This window comes from Notothenia rossii (assembly GCF_949606895.1).
Source record: "Notothenia rossii genome assembly, chromosome: 7".
Classification (NCBI taxonomy): domain Eukaryota; kingdom Metazoa; phylum Chordata; class Actinopteri; order Perciformes; family Nototheniidae; genus Notothenia; species Notothenia rossii.
Window position 1 is genome coordinate 14,673,305 of NC_136905.1, and position 18,649 is coordinate 14,691,953.

The 18,649-nt window shown below is 40.8% G+C and overlaps 1 protein-coding gene across 1 annotated transcript in view; it reads right to left on the reverse strand.

Moving 5' to 3' along the window:
* The window catches only part of mtmr11 (myotubularin related protein 11), a 33,462-nt gene that overhangs the window by 10,011 nt on the left and 4,802 nt on the right, over positions 1-18,649 (reverse strand). The window contains exons 2-10 of the mRNA XM_079640471.1: positions 15,338-15,407; positions 8,563-8,699; positions 8,386-8,455; positions 7,183-7,322; positions 6,494-6,578; positions 4,185-4,332; positions 3,572-3,659; positions 2,824-2,912; positions 1,549-1,676 (exon numbers count right to left, since the gene is read on the reverse strand). Coding sequence (XP_079496597.1) covers positions 1,549-1,676; positions 2,824-2,912; positions 3,572-3,659; positions 4,185-4,332; positions 6,494-6,578; positions 7,183-7,322; positions 8,386-8,455; positions 8,563-8,699; positions 15,338-15,407 — 955 coding nt within the window. The remainder of the gene's footprint in view (positions 1-1,548; positions 1,677-2,823; positions 2,913-3,571; positions 3,660-4,184; positions 4,333-6,493; positions 6,579-7,182; positions 7,323-8,385; positions 8,456-8,562; positions 8,700-15,337; positions 15,408-18,649) is intronic.

Sequence of the window (18,649 nt, forward strand, 5' to 3'; positions counted from 1 at the left end):
GTCAATGTAGAACACAGCAACATGACATCAAGTGTTCAACATAAGTAGAAAGACTGCTTTGTTATAAACTTGTCTACCTCTCTGTCAAACTAAAAACTAAAACTTGTCTACCTCTCTGTCAAACAAAAAACTAAAACTTGTCTACCTCTCTGTGTAAAGAGTCAAAACAAAAACAATGTTTAAAGTGTCTTAAAAATTGAGTGGGGAACATTTAGAGACGATCGTTGTGCTCCTTTACTTCCACCTTGCTTAGTACATTTTTTTTTTTTTTTGTGTATATCTGTACATAGATATTTCAATCTGTAATTATTTTTCACTAAAACCAAATAAGAAATTGAAAAGAACTGCTGTCTAGTTGTTACTTATGGAGAAGTATTTGCTATGGCGTTAACTTTTCTATCGGTGTGAAATGTTTATGTTTTGGCCCTCATAATAAATCATCCACATCTTGAATGGGACCCAAAGTGTAAAATCCACATAATCTCAGGTGGATTAGTTTTAATACAGTCCCTTAAATCTATTTCCTTTGTCTATCTTGCTGTTGTGAATACTCAAAGCCCACTGCCAGTAGACGGACCAAATACAGTGGATGTTTTTACGGGACAATCCTCTGAGTTGTGAACTCAACCACAGAAGACAAAACACTGAGCTGACAAGTGTTTGAACCGTGATAAATCAGCGACCTTTACACATTGTTTGTGTGCAAAAGAAACAGCGTGTGAGAGACTGGTCAGCATTTCAGTCCCAGGGCCAGTAGTTGTAGATGACCCTGAGTTGTGTTACCTCTCTGTTCACTCAACCATGGAATGTGCTGTGCATGCACACATGACAAAAACAAAAATAAAGGCCATCGCACAAAGCCTGCTTTGAGCTGCCACTGTTCGAGTTTCAGACCAAAACAACTCTGCAAAACAGAGATTTAATTATATATACATCGAATGTGACAAAGAAAGCAGGAATTTTGTAGAAATGTTTAGAAAGCCTCAGCTGTGAATGGAATTCAAATCTTAAAATGAATAGGTGACTCAAGGGAATCAATGATAAAGTAATGCTTGCTATGACGCCCATGGCCCTCATGAATTACTTAACACAAAAATATATATATATAATCATTTGCTTATAAAACTTTAAAATCATAGTTATGAGCACTCATAAATACTCATAATTATTTATAACATTATAAAGCATTTAATAATGAGTTCAAGTATCATCCTTTTCTTTTTTAAATGGGACCTTTTGGATTGCCTTCCTGACGTGACGGAGGTTTATGTAACCATGTGGACGCTTCATCTGTCACATTTCCTTATATGCTGGAGGTCCTTTTGTGCTGAGCGTGAATACATGTTTGCTCAGGTGTGTGTGTGTGTGTGTGTGTGTGTGTGTGTGTGTGTGTGTGTGTGTGTGTGTGTGTGTGTGTGTGTGTGTGTGTGTGTGTGTGTGTGTGTGTGTGTGTGTGTGTGTGTGTGTGTGTGTGTGTGTGTGTGTGTGTGTGTGTGTGTGTGTGTGTGTGTGTGTGTGTGTGTGTGTGTGTACATGTCTTATCCCCACCTCCGAGACAGAGGGCGCGCAGCCGGCTGTGTGCCAGCTGGATATCTGCAGGAGAGGGCAGCTCCTCGTCCAGCTCCACCACCACGCACAGAGACGACTGGCACCCAAACAGGATCATCTCCAGGTTCCTACAGAACATCCTGCCGTTAACACGCTGCCTCATCTGCAACACGCTACTCTGTTAACAAGCAAGTTAGCTTCTCTGTGGCTTTTTTAATATATACCTTTGAAAGAAGAAATAAAGTGAAATGCCTTTAAAAGAACACTGTGGAAGTAATTGGTTTAAATGTTGCTCCTGTTAAAAAAACTCATTAGTGCAAATTCAGATTTCACCTTGGATGATTTGGGGCCTTAATACATGTCTGATAATCTGCTCCGTTACAAGTCATCTAGATCTATGAGAACAAAACATGTAAAAGCAGCTTTCAGTTTCTATGCAGCGCAGATCTGGAATACATTTCCAGAACATTTAAGGTCTGCCACAGACCTTTGTTTTTGAATGGAGGCTAAACAATGTTGTTAGCCACTGACTTTCCAAAGAGTGTTGCATTGGTCTATTTCCCCACCTCTTAAATCCTTTGTTTGTGAGTTAGCTTTTCTCTTTTGTTATATTGAATATATTCTAGTTTAATTGTTTTATACGTCTATACTCGTCCTTGAACTAGCCTTGAGGTCTGAAATGAGCTGTCCAAATAAACTTGCTTTGCTGTATAATGTTGCTTTAAAAACTGCAGTCTGAAGCTTCTTCAACAGTTTGCTGTACTGTACAGGCCACATGTGGTCAGCTGATGTTTGAGTGAAGACTATTTCTGCCATTTGACTTCCTGTGTTCAGATAACCATCAAACATAAAGCTTCTCTACAGGAAGATTAAATAAGCTAAATGCACCAAAAGTGGTTCAGTTGCAGAGAAGAATGTATGCCATTCTCTCACAAAGTATCAGAGAATTTGATTTGAGATGAGTTGACGGAGCTGAATTGAACCTGTAAAATACATCTTGAAGTCACAGTGGTAGATAAAAACAAAAGCAGAATGTGACCATCCTCTATAGCCATGCAGACTGAAATACTAAACTGCACACAGTCAACTCTGGTGCCCTACTAACACAAAACGTTTCCTACAGTAGCGTCAACCCTGTTATTAGTTTAGTGTAACCCATTATTTGCCTCGTGATGGTTACAGTCTGCAGTCAAGACTAAGGATAAAAGCTATTCAAATATGGATTGCCTTCACTGATAGTCGCTTAACCACTCAAATGCTTTTGAAAACACACACCTGATGTCGTCTTTCTCGTGGTAGATGTTGTTCTGGAAGCTTGCCATTCGCAGTAGATCATTGCCTCGAGGGTGTCGCCAACACCAGCGCTGCAACAAAAAAAAAAAATGTCACACTGTTTACTACAGTTAAAATCGCCAAAGGCACTACAGTAACTGTATCGTGTAATTTGCTTCACAGGAATGTTAATAACAAGGAGGAAATACCCTAAATATGACTGCTGTAAATATTATAATTACTAGCTTATGGTTCCAACTTTAATCTTAAAAAGCACCTCCTTCTTGAAACATTAAAATACCATGTTAAACTTGTGATGTATTTGCATTTAAGGCTCCAGTTGAGAGACATGGGTCTTTAGGGACACTCAGCATGTTTGTTTGAGCTTTTAATTACACATCTGATTTATTTTATGGCAGCCGGGTTTGTTATACTCGGAAAAATGGGCTTTGTTCTCCAGCATGTTGAACTGAGTCCTCCCTGAAGCAACTGGAAGATGTCTGTCAGCGCTACATTTATAGAAATGGTTATGTTTTTGTGATTGTACATACGGTATAAAAGCCAGTTCCATCAGAACAATATTTAAAATCGCTATGAAATAAAATACTGATAAGTTTTTATGTATTATAAATGCCATGACATAAATTATAAATCATAGGATTAACGCTTTAAAGTCATGAATTAATGAACCAATCTTTAATGAGTGGTGGTAGCTTTAAACTGAATCTTTATTATTACTAAGTGCACTCACAGGGATGCGTCCTTCGTTGAAGTGGGCGAAGCTTTTCTTCAGCTCAGTGTCTAACACCTTCTGTGGAACCACGATGGACCTCGGCAGGCTGTAAGGAAACGGAGAACACACAGGTTTATTGCCAGAGTATAAGCTGTGGAGCGACAGCAGCCATGGGAGACAGGAGAGATGCTCTGTATTCAAAACGCCCACAGCTTTGACTTTGTAGAACGCATCGATGCAGCACACTAAGTGCTATTATTTGTGTCTCTTATAAGAGTTTGGCCTTAGCTTTTCCTGACATTCAGTTTCCCACATGTTTGCAAAACATTGCTTTCCAAACATTCTCCTTTCAAGGTTACTTGCGGGCAGATGTATTCACAAATCCAACAAAAAGATTAAAAAACAGGGCTGCTGTTAGATACAATCCCACGCTAGGAAGTACTACTGAGGGGAGAGTAAAATATAATAGTGGATAGTGAAATATAGATCAATTGTATGCAGTTTAATACAGTTAACAACCCACACATACATTTACTTGAGAAAACGTTCAAAGAATAATTGACTGTATCTAAACATAGATTTGGAAATCCAACAGACCCAATGTTACTTTCCATCTGAGGAGTGTTTTTACCTGGTGGACATCTCGAAGCGGTCGTTGACGGAGCTGACCCTCCAGCCCGAGGCCCCGCTCCGCTCCAGCTCCTGCTCCCAGTCTGAAGCCGACTCAAACCAGTTCATGTCGGTGTTACGGCGACGGTTGCTTAGGAACTGCTTCATTTCTGTAGAGAGACAGTGATTCAAACATCTTATTAATACACAATATCTTACAATGTCAGTGTGCACACATTGTGTTGTGTTGATTAGGTCAGAAAGACCAAGTACAGTATATTAAGAAATTGCTACTTGAAAAGACCTTTTGGAGAACAGGCTTTGAATGTGAGAGGCCTCTCTACATATTGAGTCTGAGACATTGCTCCCTTTCCTCTTAACTGTATTAAAGGGAGACATCATAATGGTGAAATAATGTAAAATCATTTCGGAATCATTTCAAACTACTTTATACTAACATTTGAGAAACATATGTCAGTGGCACTGGAGCGATCTTTTGTAAAGTCTTAAAGTGCTGTCCTCGACACAGTGACCACACACCGGACACACTTGACCCCGGGGCAGAGTTGAGCTGTGGATCATCTAGAGACTTGTACAGTGAGGGGGGGGGGGGGGGGGGGCTTGCATTATTTATCCAAGAGCTGACAGTCCTCCACAGCCTGGTCAGCCTGCCATAGCTTAACATACTGTAGCATAATGTATTGTACAGACAGGCTCATATTACTCTATACGGTCGAGGTAAACAGCCCAGGGATATGTATAAGAGTTTATATTTTGTATGTGAACTGCTAAGTGTGTCCTTTTTTTGCTGACACTGAATTGAATTCCTTCTCTCCGATGGCATACAATTACATTTAATCATTGTGGTTTAATCTTCACAAATGGAGGCTTTCAATCACAGTGAAAATCTGACCTTGAAAGTTTTATAGCGGCTCGCCTTAAAAACCACTCAGAGATTTTCTCACAGCAGGGCATGGCTTCAGAGACAGTATTTTCATTGCGTCTCATAAAGGAGAATGTTTCACATGTTGCCGAGTAGAGAGGATGTCCGCTTTGAATGTCAGTCTGCTCTGATCAGAGATCCTTCGTGTTTCCTGTTTAATATTCTCTCCAGTCTTAAGCGTTGGAACATCAGAGTCAGAGAGTAGACTCAGACAGAAACTAAAATAGATGAGTTTTAGTCATGTGTGAATGACAAACTGTGATTTTTGGGTTCATTCTGTCCCTGGAGCTACAGTCGGTGGAAGTCAAAGTGAGAAAAGGCTTGAGGAAGAGAGAACATCTTTAAGGCTTTAAAAAGCAAGGACATTACAGCTTCATGCTGCGTTCCTGATTCATGTTGGCATTCGGTTCTCACATTCACTTAGCAGTTATTTATTTGAATATTCCTCACAGTGAAACATGAGCAGAAAAAAAGATTAAACACATTTACTGATGTGATCATTTTCATGACATTAAAATCTAAAGAGATTTACGGGTAAGGCTTCAGAAAAGATGAAATAATACTTTATTATGGGCAAAGATCTCACTAAAGGGGGGAAAAGAGCAAGCAGTTAATTTCCTGAATATGATATCAATAATATCACCAAAATATATCACATTATCGGCTGTATTAGGGACAAGCATTAATATGGGTAATCATTATTCATTTAAAAGGCCATCAATATGCCTACTTAACCAATTTTACAGAGCAGTGTTTCCCATACATTGATTTATTTGAGGGCAGGCCGCCACAATTAAATATCGTCCACCACAAATGGATCTCATAAAAATAAAAAATACATTTAAATTATTATTTATTTTTATTTTGTTTCATTTAATTTTTTGGTGGTCTAATGGATAGTGAGGTGGGCTGATGATCGGAAGGTTGCGAGTTCAAATCCCGCCTGGAACACCACTACTAGTGTGCCCTTGAGTAAGGCACTTAGCCCTCAGTTACTCCAGGGGGAACGTCCCTGTAAGTCGCTTTGGAATAAGGCGTCCTCAACTCCGGTGTGTCTCACTCGTTAACAACGCAACACAGAGCAACAAGAACGTTGTCTACAGTAGCCATGAACTCACATGTATTTTCTTATTTGAGGGGGGGGTTAAGGGGCCTTTGGCGGTGCCCCGACAAATAGAATCAAATTCTGAGGGAAACACTGGAGCCATAGATTCTTTCAAAAATATATATATAAAAGGTATGACATTATATATTTGAGTATTGCCCTGTGTGTTTGGGAACTGAACACAGCAGCAGGATGACGGACGGACTGATAGACAAATGAGGTCTGGTATCAGTGAGGAAATAGATGGTTGTATACATGAGCGCTCAAGCAATAATCTACTCACCTACACTCCCGAGGGCAGCGTTCTGGAAAGATAACACTGACCCTGGTTTAGGAGGCTGGTAGGTCTTGGCGATGGTGTAGGTTATCTGAGGAGGGAAACCACAGGGAGCCATCAGCATGACAAAGGTCATCAGCTTTCAACGCTCTACAGAGTCAGATCATTGGCGTATGGCACAGATCAACTTCTCTACGCAGAAGTCTTTAGTCTCTGAGATGACTGATGAGCAGTGTGACAGTAACCAGGGCCTTGGATCCAACTGCACACACCCACCCCCACACACACCCACACCCACACCCACACCCACACCCACACACACACACACACACACACACACACACACACACACACACACACACACACACACACACACACACACACACACACACACACACACACACACACACACACACAAACACAAACCTTGGAAGAATTTAGACATTTCTTATAACAAGTCACAAATGAAATAAACATATTATAAAGAAGAAAAGCTGCCCTTCGAAAAATTGAAAACTTCATAAAACTGCACAGCACACATATAAATGAAGTCATTTTAAAGGCTGTAAAACACCTGGTTTTCTGCTAATTATTGTTTTGAATGCACACACTTAGTTTTTAAGCATGTGTAAGATGTAGTCATGTTTAGAGATGAGATCAGTACATTCCTAAAATCAGGAGATGCGCGCACACACCTCTAAGACTTGTGCGTCAGGAGTGAGGCGGTCGAACAGGAAGCAGACGACCCTCAGGTCCCTGCAGTAAAGCACCAGCTCCTCGGGAGTGAACTTCAGAGAAGAGTTCGGGGTCACCAGCTTGGTCCGGTTCGGGCCCACTGCAACACAGGAGGGGGGGGGGGGTTAATTAAACGTTAAACAGACAAGTGGGAGCAGAGCCAAAGAACCCTTGAGTATAGGTTATATAAATACTTACAGTATGCAGGTTAAACCTAGAGGGCTCAACTAAAAAATAACTTTACAAGTGAGCCCAAACCTGCACATTCAAAAACATTTTTAAACATCTTATTTTGCATAACTCTAATGTGATAATGATCTCAGAGAAATGCTTTTAAAACTTGAAAACACTTCGGTTGGTCTATTGTGCCACTTTATAGCACTTAAGATTTTAAATACGTTTTTCTGTATAGTAGTTGTTATTGGTATTGGTCGTTTGCCAAGACATTTGCTGTGGTAATAAAGTTTACCTTCTACAAAGGTAACTACAGATGCTGCATATTCATCAAAGACTGAACACTTTAGATCAAACCCTTTTTGGATACAAGCCAATTAAATGATAATGTCAGCAAATATCAAAAGATATCAAACAAACTAGGCTACATGTCAGTTTTCTCGTCATCATATGCCTTTAAGCTTTAACATTAAAAAGGGATCATAAAAGGGCAGACTCCCTCGACCAAAACAATAATTCCCTTGTATGACTCATAAGTTGCTGCTTTGTTTGGTTTGTTTCGGATTCAGTTAAACTCAGACAATAACACAGCATTGGAGGACGGGAAGCTCTGCAACCCTGGTTTTCTGCAAGGTCAAATTACTGTTTTTGTCAAAAAAGAGAACAAATGATTGCTTCAGTTCCTCGTCTGCAAACACTGTCTGACTGCAGGGTAAAGCAGTTAAAATATTCAAAATGTAGCGTACACTCAAACTGGTGTTGATTTGTTCCGTATCCACAGCAGTACATTGCTTGATTCTCCGTTTCTACTTCATACAACCTCACTAAAACAATCCCTTTGAGTGCATGCATGTTATAAAAAGGCATGATAGACAGTATACTAGTCTGTGATTGGACACAAACAGGGACTCTCCCAAATGTCATAAAACAAATCTCTACTCATTGCATCAATTAAAATAGCAGCCATAATAAATGTGGGCATGACTTACCAACCACAACCTTCTCTATGGACGCCAGCGCCACATCATGATCTCCTAAAAGCACTGGGTCTGCATTGTCCTGCATCAGGAATTAAGAGTTAGTTATTAAAATGAAAATGTTTTTCCAATGTCATCCTTTGAACAACAACAACAATTATTTAAGTACAGCTGTTCAGAGGGACTCACGTCAGGTTTGGGGCTGTCCTGGGGCACGAAGGCCACTCTGAAGTGGGTACAGAAAAGGGTCCCTGACACCCATCCTCTTCCTTCCCTGGCAGAGAGCTTCTTCCTCACCATAACAGCTCGCTGAAGAACACACTCGCCTGGAGGGGACAAACAAAGAGAGATGTGGTGCAGAGGTCACAGGATGGAAGATATGAGTAGTGTATTTTTAGAAGTCTGATGAAATTGTGTAACTGAGTGTGTTCATAGGCGGGGGCTTCTAAGGAGGATACATAACAGGAAGTTTACAGCAGCATGGAGTACACTGAGCGAGCCACTACCTTCAGCACAAAGGTCAAACTGTTGCTTATTGTTGCAAGTCCTTAGGACACTGAGGATGGGCAGGGAGGAGCAGGAAGAACAACAAAAACAGCATCTCATGGATGCAAGTAACTCTGTTCTGAATTACATTACACCTTACAACTTGGTTTGCTGCAACAAAAAAAAAGCAAATTTGCGTCCTTGTGAATTACAATTTTGTTGCCTGATTCATAATGTATACACAAAAATATTGAAGTGACTGTTATTTTGTATATATGACATATTTGTAAACATATTGTTATATATATATTTGTATTTTTGTATTCGGGATTGTGGGAAACGGTATTTCGATCTCTGTCTGTACACACAAACGGAAAGGTTGACAATAAAGTTTACTTTGACTGACTTGACTGACTGATGTAGTTGAACAGCTTGAATTCATAACCTTCATAACTCTTGACTGATTCAAAACCTACATAATAAATGAATTCAGGAGATAATTGATGAGAAATGTAACAATGAATGTATTATATTGACTTAATTTAATTGGAATGATATTTGTTTTGTCACTTATACTGTGGCAAACATGTACCAATATGTACTTTATCTGTTCTTTAGTAATAATCTGTTGATTCTGTTAACTGATGGATCCTCATCATTCCTAATTAGAGAGGGAAAGGTTGAAGAAGCAACAGAAAGTGGAAAACAAAAGCTTCCAAAAACAAACTTTTCACAGAGAAAATCTCTTGCACACAAACATAGATGTGCACAAACATTCTCAAGTAGAAAAGAAGGAAAACTGTTTCACCAAAACACACAAACAGCAGTGAGACAGCACATTTTTAACAGCCTCCTGCAAGAACGCACAGCCTTTGCCAGATAGACTGTGTGTTTCCATGACAACAGAATCCAGGATAAAGTAGACGAGGAGAAAAAGGCCTTTTTGTCCACGACGAGAGTATTTGGCAAGGCTAATGTTTTCCTACTCTCTAAAAAGATTCAAACTCACTCCACTGTGAAAATGATGTGCCCGTTCCTCACAACTGAATAAAAAAACATTTTGAGGAAACACAAAATTCCTTGACTCATGTGGAAATAACTAGTTCTGCCCAAAACTAAAAATGCCTTTTCAAATTCATGCTCTTAGCTTGAAGAACGTGACCACCACAGCACAAACAGAAAACACTCTTTTATTCTGCGGCGGAAAGAGGAAGAGGAGGCCTGACTTCCAGCACCATCATTGGCTAATTGCACAGTTTAATTCTTTGTGCGTGCCCTATGATTATTTCTCCAAACCCACTCCTAGAAACCCCTAGCCCCGGCTAAACCCCACCACACATGATCTTGAGACAGAGATGTAAGATGCTTAGCAGGGCGGTAAACACAAGTGAACCCTTGTTGAGAGCTTGTCTTGCAAAAGGACAATCTGTGGCTTTCCGTGCTTCCTTTTAATGTCTCCCCGGGGTGCAACAGAGCCGAAAACATTCCTGCAGCCAGATTGGAGAGCTCGGGGGGGGGGGGGGGGTTGACATCCAAGAGGAAGACAGGGAGCACAGGGCCTGTTTTCACTCTTTGTTTAGGTTTAAGAAGTTAGTGTTAGCAGGTGGTTCAGCCCAGAATGAAGGTGTTTTACGACGGTGTTGTGCTTTAATTCAATCAAATCATTGACGTGCTTCATGCAGAGCTACACCGAGAATAACAATTCATGCTGCACTAGAGCAGTTTAAGTGCATTTCTTTAACATTGACTTCAGCCAAATGATGAAATGCTATACATTCAAATAATACATTTTAATTGACATTTTCTTTAAAGTCCTGTTCTGGTCTGTGACCCTGCGTGTGCCACTGATGTTTATGATGTTTAAGGATTGCCTATTGTTTAGTGCATGCTTTCTGCTGTGGGCCAACAGTTAGCAGGACTACATTAGAAACAGCAAAACCATATAGCAGAAACAATGGTTAGGACACAAAAGAACCGTTGAACATGTCAGAGAGGCAGAGTTCAGATTCCCTGTTTGCTGTAGATGTATTAATGGCCAGTGGCAGCTTTTTAGATTGAAGTCAAACTCTGACGGGATTACGGAGTTGACAGCTCACCAAAATGGGTTGGAGTTTGATCAACTGGGGAGCAGAGGGTGAATAAATCAAGAGACGCCGCAGGGCAAAAGCTGCACACATAGCTTTGTAAACTGAAACCCAGCACTCACTGGCTTTAATTAAATGAATTGCAATCATAACATTTTGCATGCCACCACAATTTGAACCTTGCTTTTGAGAGAGCAGAGGATATGATTTCAGTTAAAATACTGAGAAAGTGTTTGCCTAGAAGTGTTCAAGTAGAAGAACTTGTGCTCTTATGAAGAACGAGTTTCGTTGTTTTAAATATAGGCTGTACACACTTTGAATGCATTCATGTTTAAGTTTAGCCTTTAATGTTTCCGCTGCTTCTGTTGACCTTGTGGTCACTGACTTGAATGTAAGAAGAGAGCGACGAATAGATTGCTTTGGTTCAAATAGATACAGCAGTTTCGGAAAACTAGCAGCTTATCAAATCAAGTTTTATTTATATAGCACATTTTTAAAACGATTTTTGGTGGAGCCAAAGTGCTGTACATGCAATAAAAATACTTTACAACAAATACAACAGCACAAATAAAAAATAACACACAGGGAAATGTCAGGAGTCGTGCTTGTGCAGACTAAAAGGCCAGAATTGAGTTTTAAGTGTAGATTTAAAAAACCCTAGTGTCTGGGCCGACCTCACATGGACGGGCAGACTGTTCCAGAGCCTGGGGCCAGCTGCTGCGAAGGCTCGGTGACCTGGGGTTTTGAGCCTGGTCTTGGGCACTATCAGCAACAGCTGGTCAGCAGACCTTAAAGCTCTGGCTGGGGTGTAGCGAATTATGAGGAAATTCTCTGTATAGGTGACAAAGAGAGAAGTCCTGCCTGGCGTCTATAATATCATTTGACACAGCACAAAAGACTGCTCAGTTTACATATTTTAGTACCACAGACCACTAACCCTCATGTCATGCAACTTCCACAAACAGACAGCCGTTTCAAAATGCAGATCACGTTTGGTAAGCTTGTCATTTAAAGCTATAATAAAAGCAAAACATGTCCAACTTTACCCTCCACTAAGCCAGTCTCTGTGGAGTTGCTCCGTCATACGAATGTTAAACTGCAACTAGATTATCTCCAGACAAAGTGATTATCATAATTAAAAATCCACCCAAAAATATAAAAATATCCGTTGTGTAATGCCATGGACACTGAACTGGAAAACATCCATTACAAATCTAAATACAGATCATGTAATACCTTTTTCAATATCAAGATCGCAACCCAAGTGTACAAATATCGATTCTCTGGTCTCTTGTCCATCAATCAACAAGGTTTAAAGCTGATGGACAGCCTTTTAATCCCACGGTAACATAAGACTATGGAGAAAGGGGGGATTGTGAAGTGGCTCTGAAGGGGGTCCTGGACTCTTGGCATTGTGTGTGAATGGACAGTAAACTCCCCTCCCCCACTCGCAGCATTGAAAAAGGTACATGATCTACCTATGGCTGTCGGAGCTGTCCTGATCCGCTCGCCCCCCCGCAGGCCGGCTCGGTTTCTGCGGTCCTGTGTCCCGGTGTCACATGAGAACACCGTGGACACCGAGCACTGCCCGGTAACTACTGAGACAGCGGGACAACTTCTGCAATCATATTTATTGTGATGGAAACTTCTGAAGTAATGGAGACAGGACTCAGAGAGAGCAGGAACTTTGATAGCAAACACTGAGGGTTTATTGGGAGCTTCGCCCGGAGAATTCACGACACAGCGGATACAAAACCAACTCTGAAGATCTCTACCTCAGACCCATGTATTTAGATAGTTCTGACAGAAGAATCAACATTACATTACATGTCACTTGTTAGACCCTTTTATCCAAAGCAACTTACATTCAATACTGTGGGCAATCCCCACAAGAACAAGTTGGGGTGAAGTGTCTTGTCCAAGGACACAGCGGAATGTTGACTGCAGTGCCCCTGTGTTCCGAAGATCAGCGCACTAACCACTGAGCCACAACCTCCACACAACATGTTTCATAACAAGATAAAACCATAACACCTCTATCAGCTGACGCCAACAGGCAGGAACAGGTTGCAGGCCTGAAGTCAGCGAGGGCACTACAAACTGATAATGGGTCAAAGTTATGAGCCCAGAAAATATTTCCCCAACATTTATGATTAAGTGATTCCTATGCTTTTTTGGTAATGGAGTGGATCAAGCTTGAGACAGGACTATGTTTTTGCCTTGTTAAGTGAATCTACTACAACAGCACCGGAGTGATATGAGAAGTAAAAAGGCAGTTTCTACACATGATGGACGAATGACCCGTCCTTTTGCAGAGTATGTGCACGAGAGAGAAAGTCGACAGGTGCAATGTGAGCCCTTTCCCTCGGTGGGGTAACGCTGACTCGCGACTCCTTTGTGTCTCAAAGTGAACTTGTTCTCACAAATTGTCTCAACACTTTCTCTGCAGAGCGTGCACAAAGCCAAAGGATAGCTTTCCCCGCCTGAAACCTGAATCACTTTAGAACAAATGAAATGAATTGCTACATTTACATTACAGCAGAGTAATGGCAAGTCATTCTAGCTCATGGAGGAGCTAGTATAGGTCTGGATGGAAAAAGAGAAAACAGTCCCGCCGACACGGTTCTTCTACTCTCCGTTGATAAAAGACAGCTGGGTTTTTAATCTGCCTGGAATGAAGGAAGGGAAAGAGAGAGGTAAGGGAACAGCTAGACGGTGTTGAAGATGGAGATGAAGTTAAAAGCCAGCAGGGCGAAAAAAAACGTGAAGTTAAGACAGTCGACATTTCACAGTGAAATGTTAACAGCTAAGAATAGGATCTCTTTGTGGGTGTGTGAGTTTTGCAAAGGACCAGAAGAGACTGGAAAGCATTTGATGAAAACACTCTGCTGGAAAACAAATTAAGCTGACTATGCGAACGAAAGGAAGGAAGTGTGTGTGTTAGTACGTCACTTTGGAGCTAAATGCAATGTACTGTAATGTAAAGAAGGTGTGTGAGTGAATGGCTGTGTTTTTGACTGTGTTGGATGTTTATAACTATTCATGTCTGTTTAAAAGGTTAGGAGATCCAATGCAATAACAGTGAAGAACTGGGCACAACATTTTCATTTGTGGTTTTTAGTATGTGACAAAAAGAGATAGCAGTCATGGAGAGGCAGGATGAGGCAATGCCAAGTAAGCATGTCCCTACCTCATAAACTCCTATCTAACACGCCCACGTCCTCGTTCACTCTTAATCTGCTGGAAAGTGCTGTGAGTAAGTGCTGATGTGCAGCGTTAAAAGATCAGCTGCTGCAGGGTGTTGCTGACACACGACGATGAGATAACTCAGACTGCAGCGGAGGAGCATTTCTGTGCTCCTGCTCCATCCAGCAGATTATCACCGGGTTAAGAAGGTTGACCTCTGGCTGAACTAGCTGTCTGAACTCTCTCTACAGCCAGGGGACAAGTAGCTGAATCTACAAGAAGGGAACTAGTCACAGTTTGTGGGTAAACACAAAGAGTGAAAGGTATGGTGAGGTATACAGAAATAACACGTGATGCCTTACAATGCACCTCCATGTCATTTGTACTGGTGCTGCTTAAAGAAAGTTATTAAAATTCTGCGATAAAGATAGAAATCAAGGTTCTTTACTTCTTATCTTTAGTCACACACAAGAAGAAAATGGTCAGCGTATTTTAATTGCATTCTGTTAACATCTGAGGATGCAGCAGCAAACATGCAATGATCACACATTTATGATGAGTCAAGAAGGCAAATGAGCTCAAACAGGTCATATAGCTTCTAACTGCTTAATGAAAATAATGCAATATCAGTTTTTCTAATCCTGCAGCGTTTCCTGTGAGCAGAACTCATTATGCAATACATCTGTAAGATCGTTTTACCATAGCCAAACAACTGAGGCTCCCATTCTCCTTTTGGGTTCAGATTAGCTTTCTGCTTTAGATCTTTTCCCATCTCAAAGGCAAAACACCTGCTGTGACATTCCTGCTCCAGGTGTGGCTACAAGTTTCCAACCAGCAGAGAGAACAATGAGAGCAGCAGCTTTCTGCCTCAATGTGGATTCATCATCTGATCCTGGAGCAGCACTGCGGCTGTAGTTTGAGTTGGGAGTCGGTATATTATGTATTACTCTACGGCGCAGTCCTGTGTCTGACTGGCTGTGATGTTCAGCTGCTAACGGCTTCAAAGGATCTGGAATCATTCTTCAGTTATGAGGTCAAGATGTGCAGAACTGGGAGTTAGTGTGGTTTCCTCAAAAGTAGAAGTTTAGGGCGTCCGAAGGGAACTGATGTATGGATCATGGTCATCGTGCTCTTTAAAAATACACGTAAAAAAATATATATAACTTTGTAGGTGTTTCTAAAGTAAGCTTATAAAAGCACAAACCTACCTGGTAGGCAGCGGAGACCGAGCACATCTCGACTCCTTGCGCTCACCCCACTCTGACTCAGCATCCTCTCCTGTTGGGAAAACAGAACAGACATTAGCATTGCTTAATCCTAATTGGCTTATTCAGTATTTTACACATCACTGTCTGTGACGGACTGTCTGTCTGTAACAGCGATATAGGAGAACTTTGGAAGAGAGAATATGTCTTTATGTAAAGCAGTAGCCTTAAATATAAGAGGTAAAAAAGAGGTGGCAAAGTACTTCTCATCTGAAGAAACCAAAAGGGCATGTGCCAAAGTTGAAATGAAGTTAAAAAAAAGTGAGTGAAATGGCATACAGTATATTGGAAAAGTGTATTTAAATAAAGAACGTAACAACAACAATAATAACATTTTGTTAACCACAACTCACAAGAACAAAAACACCCAGAACGACTAAGAAAACAGTTTTCTTTTTAAAATGGAACCATATTTGCAGACTCTTTCTTTAAATGTCTTTAAAAGTGAAGAAACTCACTTAACACAAGGACAGAGCCTTGCCCCCCTTTGGTGTTGTTGATTAAATATAAGTTATGTCTGCTTCTCTCAATGCTTGTCTTGATGGACTCACTTTCAAAGACAAAGACACAAAGCCAACCCCACAATGCTCCATGATGCTGAGTTTCCATCTTGTTGTTTGTTCCTGCTTTCTCTATAGCAGTCGTGAAGTCTCACGTACTCTGGTCTGTTTTAAAAGCAAGCCTACAACTCCACTTAGCCACAGAGGTTTCTATAATCAGGCTGTGAACTTACTAGCACATATGCTTCCACTTAACTTCCCCCCCCCCCCCCTCTTGAGAAGGCTGTTTACATTAATCGGCCCATAACATGCCATGCCCTGCAATGTGAGAGAACGGTGTGGTTATTGAACAATCTTTAAAGCGGCACAGAAATAGAGTTAAAGTGCTGAGTTGACATGAAGCGAAGCTATACATTGTAGAGCCTAGTTTCCCTCACAATGAAACTATGAATCTGTGTTTTATTAGCAGCACCAGCCATATCACAGAGCACCGGTATGTATCGGAGTCAGCAACGATGTGTGAACAATAACAATGAATCTACTGAGTCGCCAGTGCCAACAGTTCTGCAGTGCGGTGGATTCTGTGTGAGCAGCCGGCTCGTGAAAACCTGAGACTCTAAGCTTGTGGGCCCCCCATAAAAAACATTTCACAAAGATGACCTTTGCTCCTTGAAAAGGTAGTCAAATCACACGTATTCACCCCCAAGGGTCTGCCAGTTTGCAACTAATCATATCTGGATGTTATCTTGAAGGTCATAGTTTATGATATAATTGCATATGTATGAAGCAAATTCATTAGTAAAAGACTTTAAGTGTATACAAAGGGAGAACATAAAGCCATACTAACTTGCTGATTATTCAACTATAGGGCAATGTGAGCCATGATCCATTTATAAAAACAAAGAATGATTTGAATCAATTCACATACGAGCACTAATTAATGTCATACGGGAAGGTTTGCTCTGTTTCTATGCCGTTCTTTTTGCACACTGCCAACATCTGTAATGCAACAAGTTTGAGCCAATGGCATGGTTTTCTTCCCGACACATATTTAAATATTGTTATAGTTCTACCAATTTTGCTGACCAAATTCAAAGACTGAATGCAAAACCGCCGGAGAATAACACAACAGTAAAGTTTTACAAGAGTTAGCTTCTGCTTGCCAAAGCATTGTTCATTTTTTTTTTTCATCTGGTTTTAACATTTTATTATGCTTTCTTTCAGTCTCTGCATCAACACCCACAGCAAACCCACAGCTGAATTCTGTATCCCCTTTGAAGAACATCAGAGGCAATTCAGATCTGTTTTTGTTCCATAAGTCTAGTGTCTTAGATATGTCCTCTGAAGGTTGTGAAGCCTGACAAACTCAGGCCTGAGGGTCTTGTAAGGCAAGTGAACACACTGCACAACATCACACTGCACAAGGTGAGATACTGCTGGCACCTTACTGCAGACTGTGTACATAATGTGATACAGGCTGATATGAGTGGAGCTCCCTTGGTTTATCTAGCCAAAATGTGATTTGTAGAAAAATCAAAGCATTTATCCGTCACTTGCTACATTTGCAGGGTGAAACAGAGATTAGGAAAAAAGGAATGAGATAATGTCCAAGCAGAAACATGCCGTGCATAAGTAAGGCTGTCACACATTATTTAAAAACCACATTCCCAGGGCAGTGTTTAGCTGACATAACACTTTTGCTTTAATTGTGTGGCTTCAGCGTCCCCAATATATTACTTGCATTGCCTCTCTTCCCCCCCCCATGTTGCCCCACTTTTGCCCTCCTCTGCTCCCTCCCTTCATCCTCTGGGGGGGGGGGGGGAGTAAGGCGTATTGCAGTTTCCATTGCTCATGGCTTTCCTTTGCTACTGCGCCCAGACTTCTGCAGTAAGTGTGCTTGTCTGGAACATTCTTCCTTTTATGTTGAACAACAACAAGCCAACGTCACAAGGAAGTTGGCATGGGAATTCAAGAGGGACAATAATAGGCACATAATAATATCTTGAAATCTATTTTTATAAGTGGTAGGACAACCGCTAATAAGGAAGGTTCATGAGAGTTGTTTCGTTACACAAACTCTTGTGACACATACCTTGCTCAGTTGCATTTTAACAGTCTGAACAATATCATTTTAAACAAACAAGCAAACTGAACTATGGATACTTTTTAAAGTGCCGTTCCAAAACACACTGTTGTGTTGTTAAGAGTGTCTTTGAAAAGCGGCTCCTACAGACTCTGCTTTGGGGCTTGTAAAATGCACATGAGCTTTACTGTTTACTGTACTGTGCTGTGCTTTCATTTTCCAACATGAATGGGGACAGTCATATGATATTGTGAGCTGGCTCAGAAGTAAAAAGAGGATATGAGGTAGTCTTTTCTAAATGGGGAACACTTTGAATTGTTTCCTCTTATTCAAGAAAGAATAACATGAGATGTTTTTGTCCAACGATATAAAGTGGATTGCGAAGTGTCATCATTTTCTAATCATTTTAACTTTCTTTCAAATCCTTATCTTTCCTTTAGAAGCAAACCTGCAAGGATGTACTGTTTTTAAACTGCTATGATAGAAACAGAGGACCTGGCATCAGCTGTATTCTTGCATGGAAACTACAACCTCAAGGTCAGAGCTAAAGGACTAAATAACTGCCTTGAAAATAATCAGCAGCGAACAGTGGAACAAGAATCTGTGGAAATATACTACCTCTAGTGTATTATCAATCTAATATATAATTACCTAATTTAGAAACCGCATTAC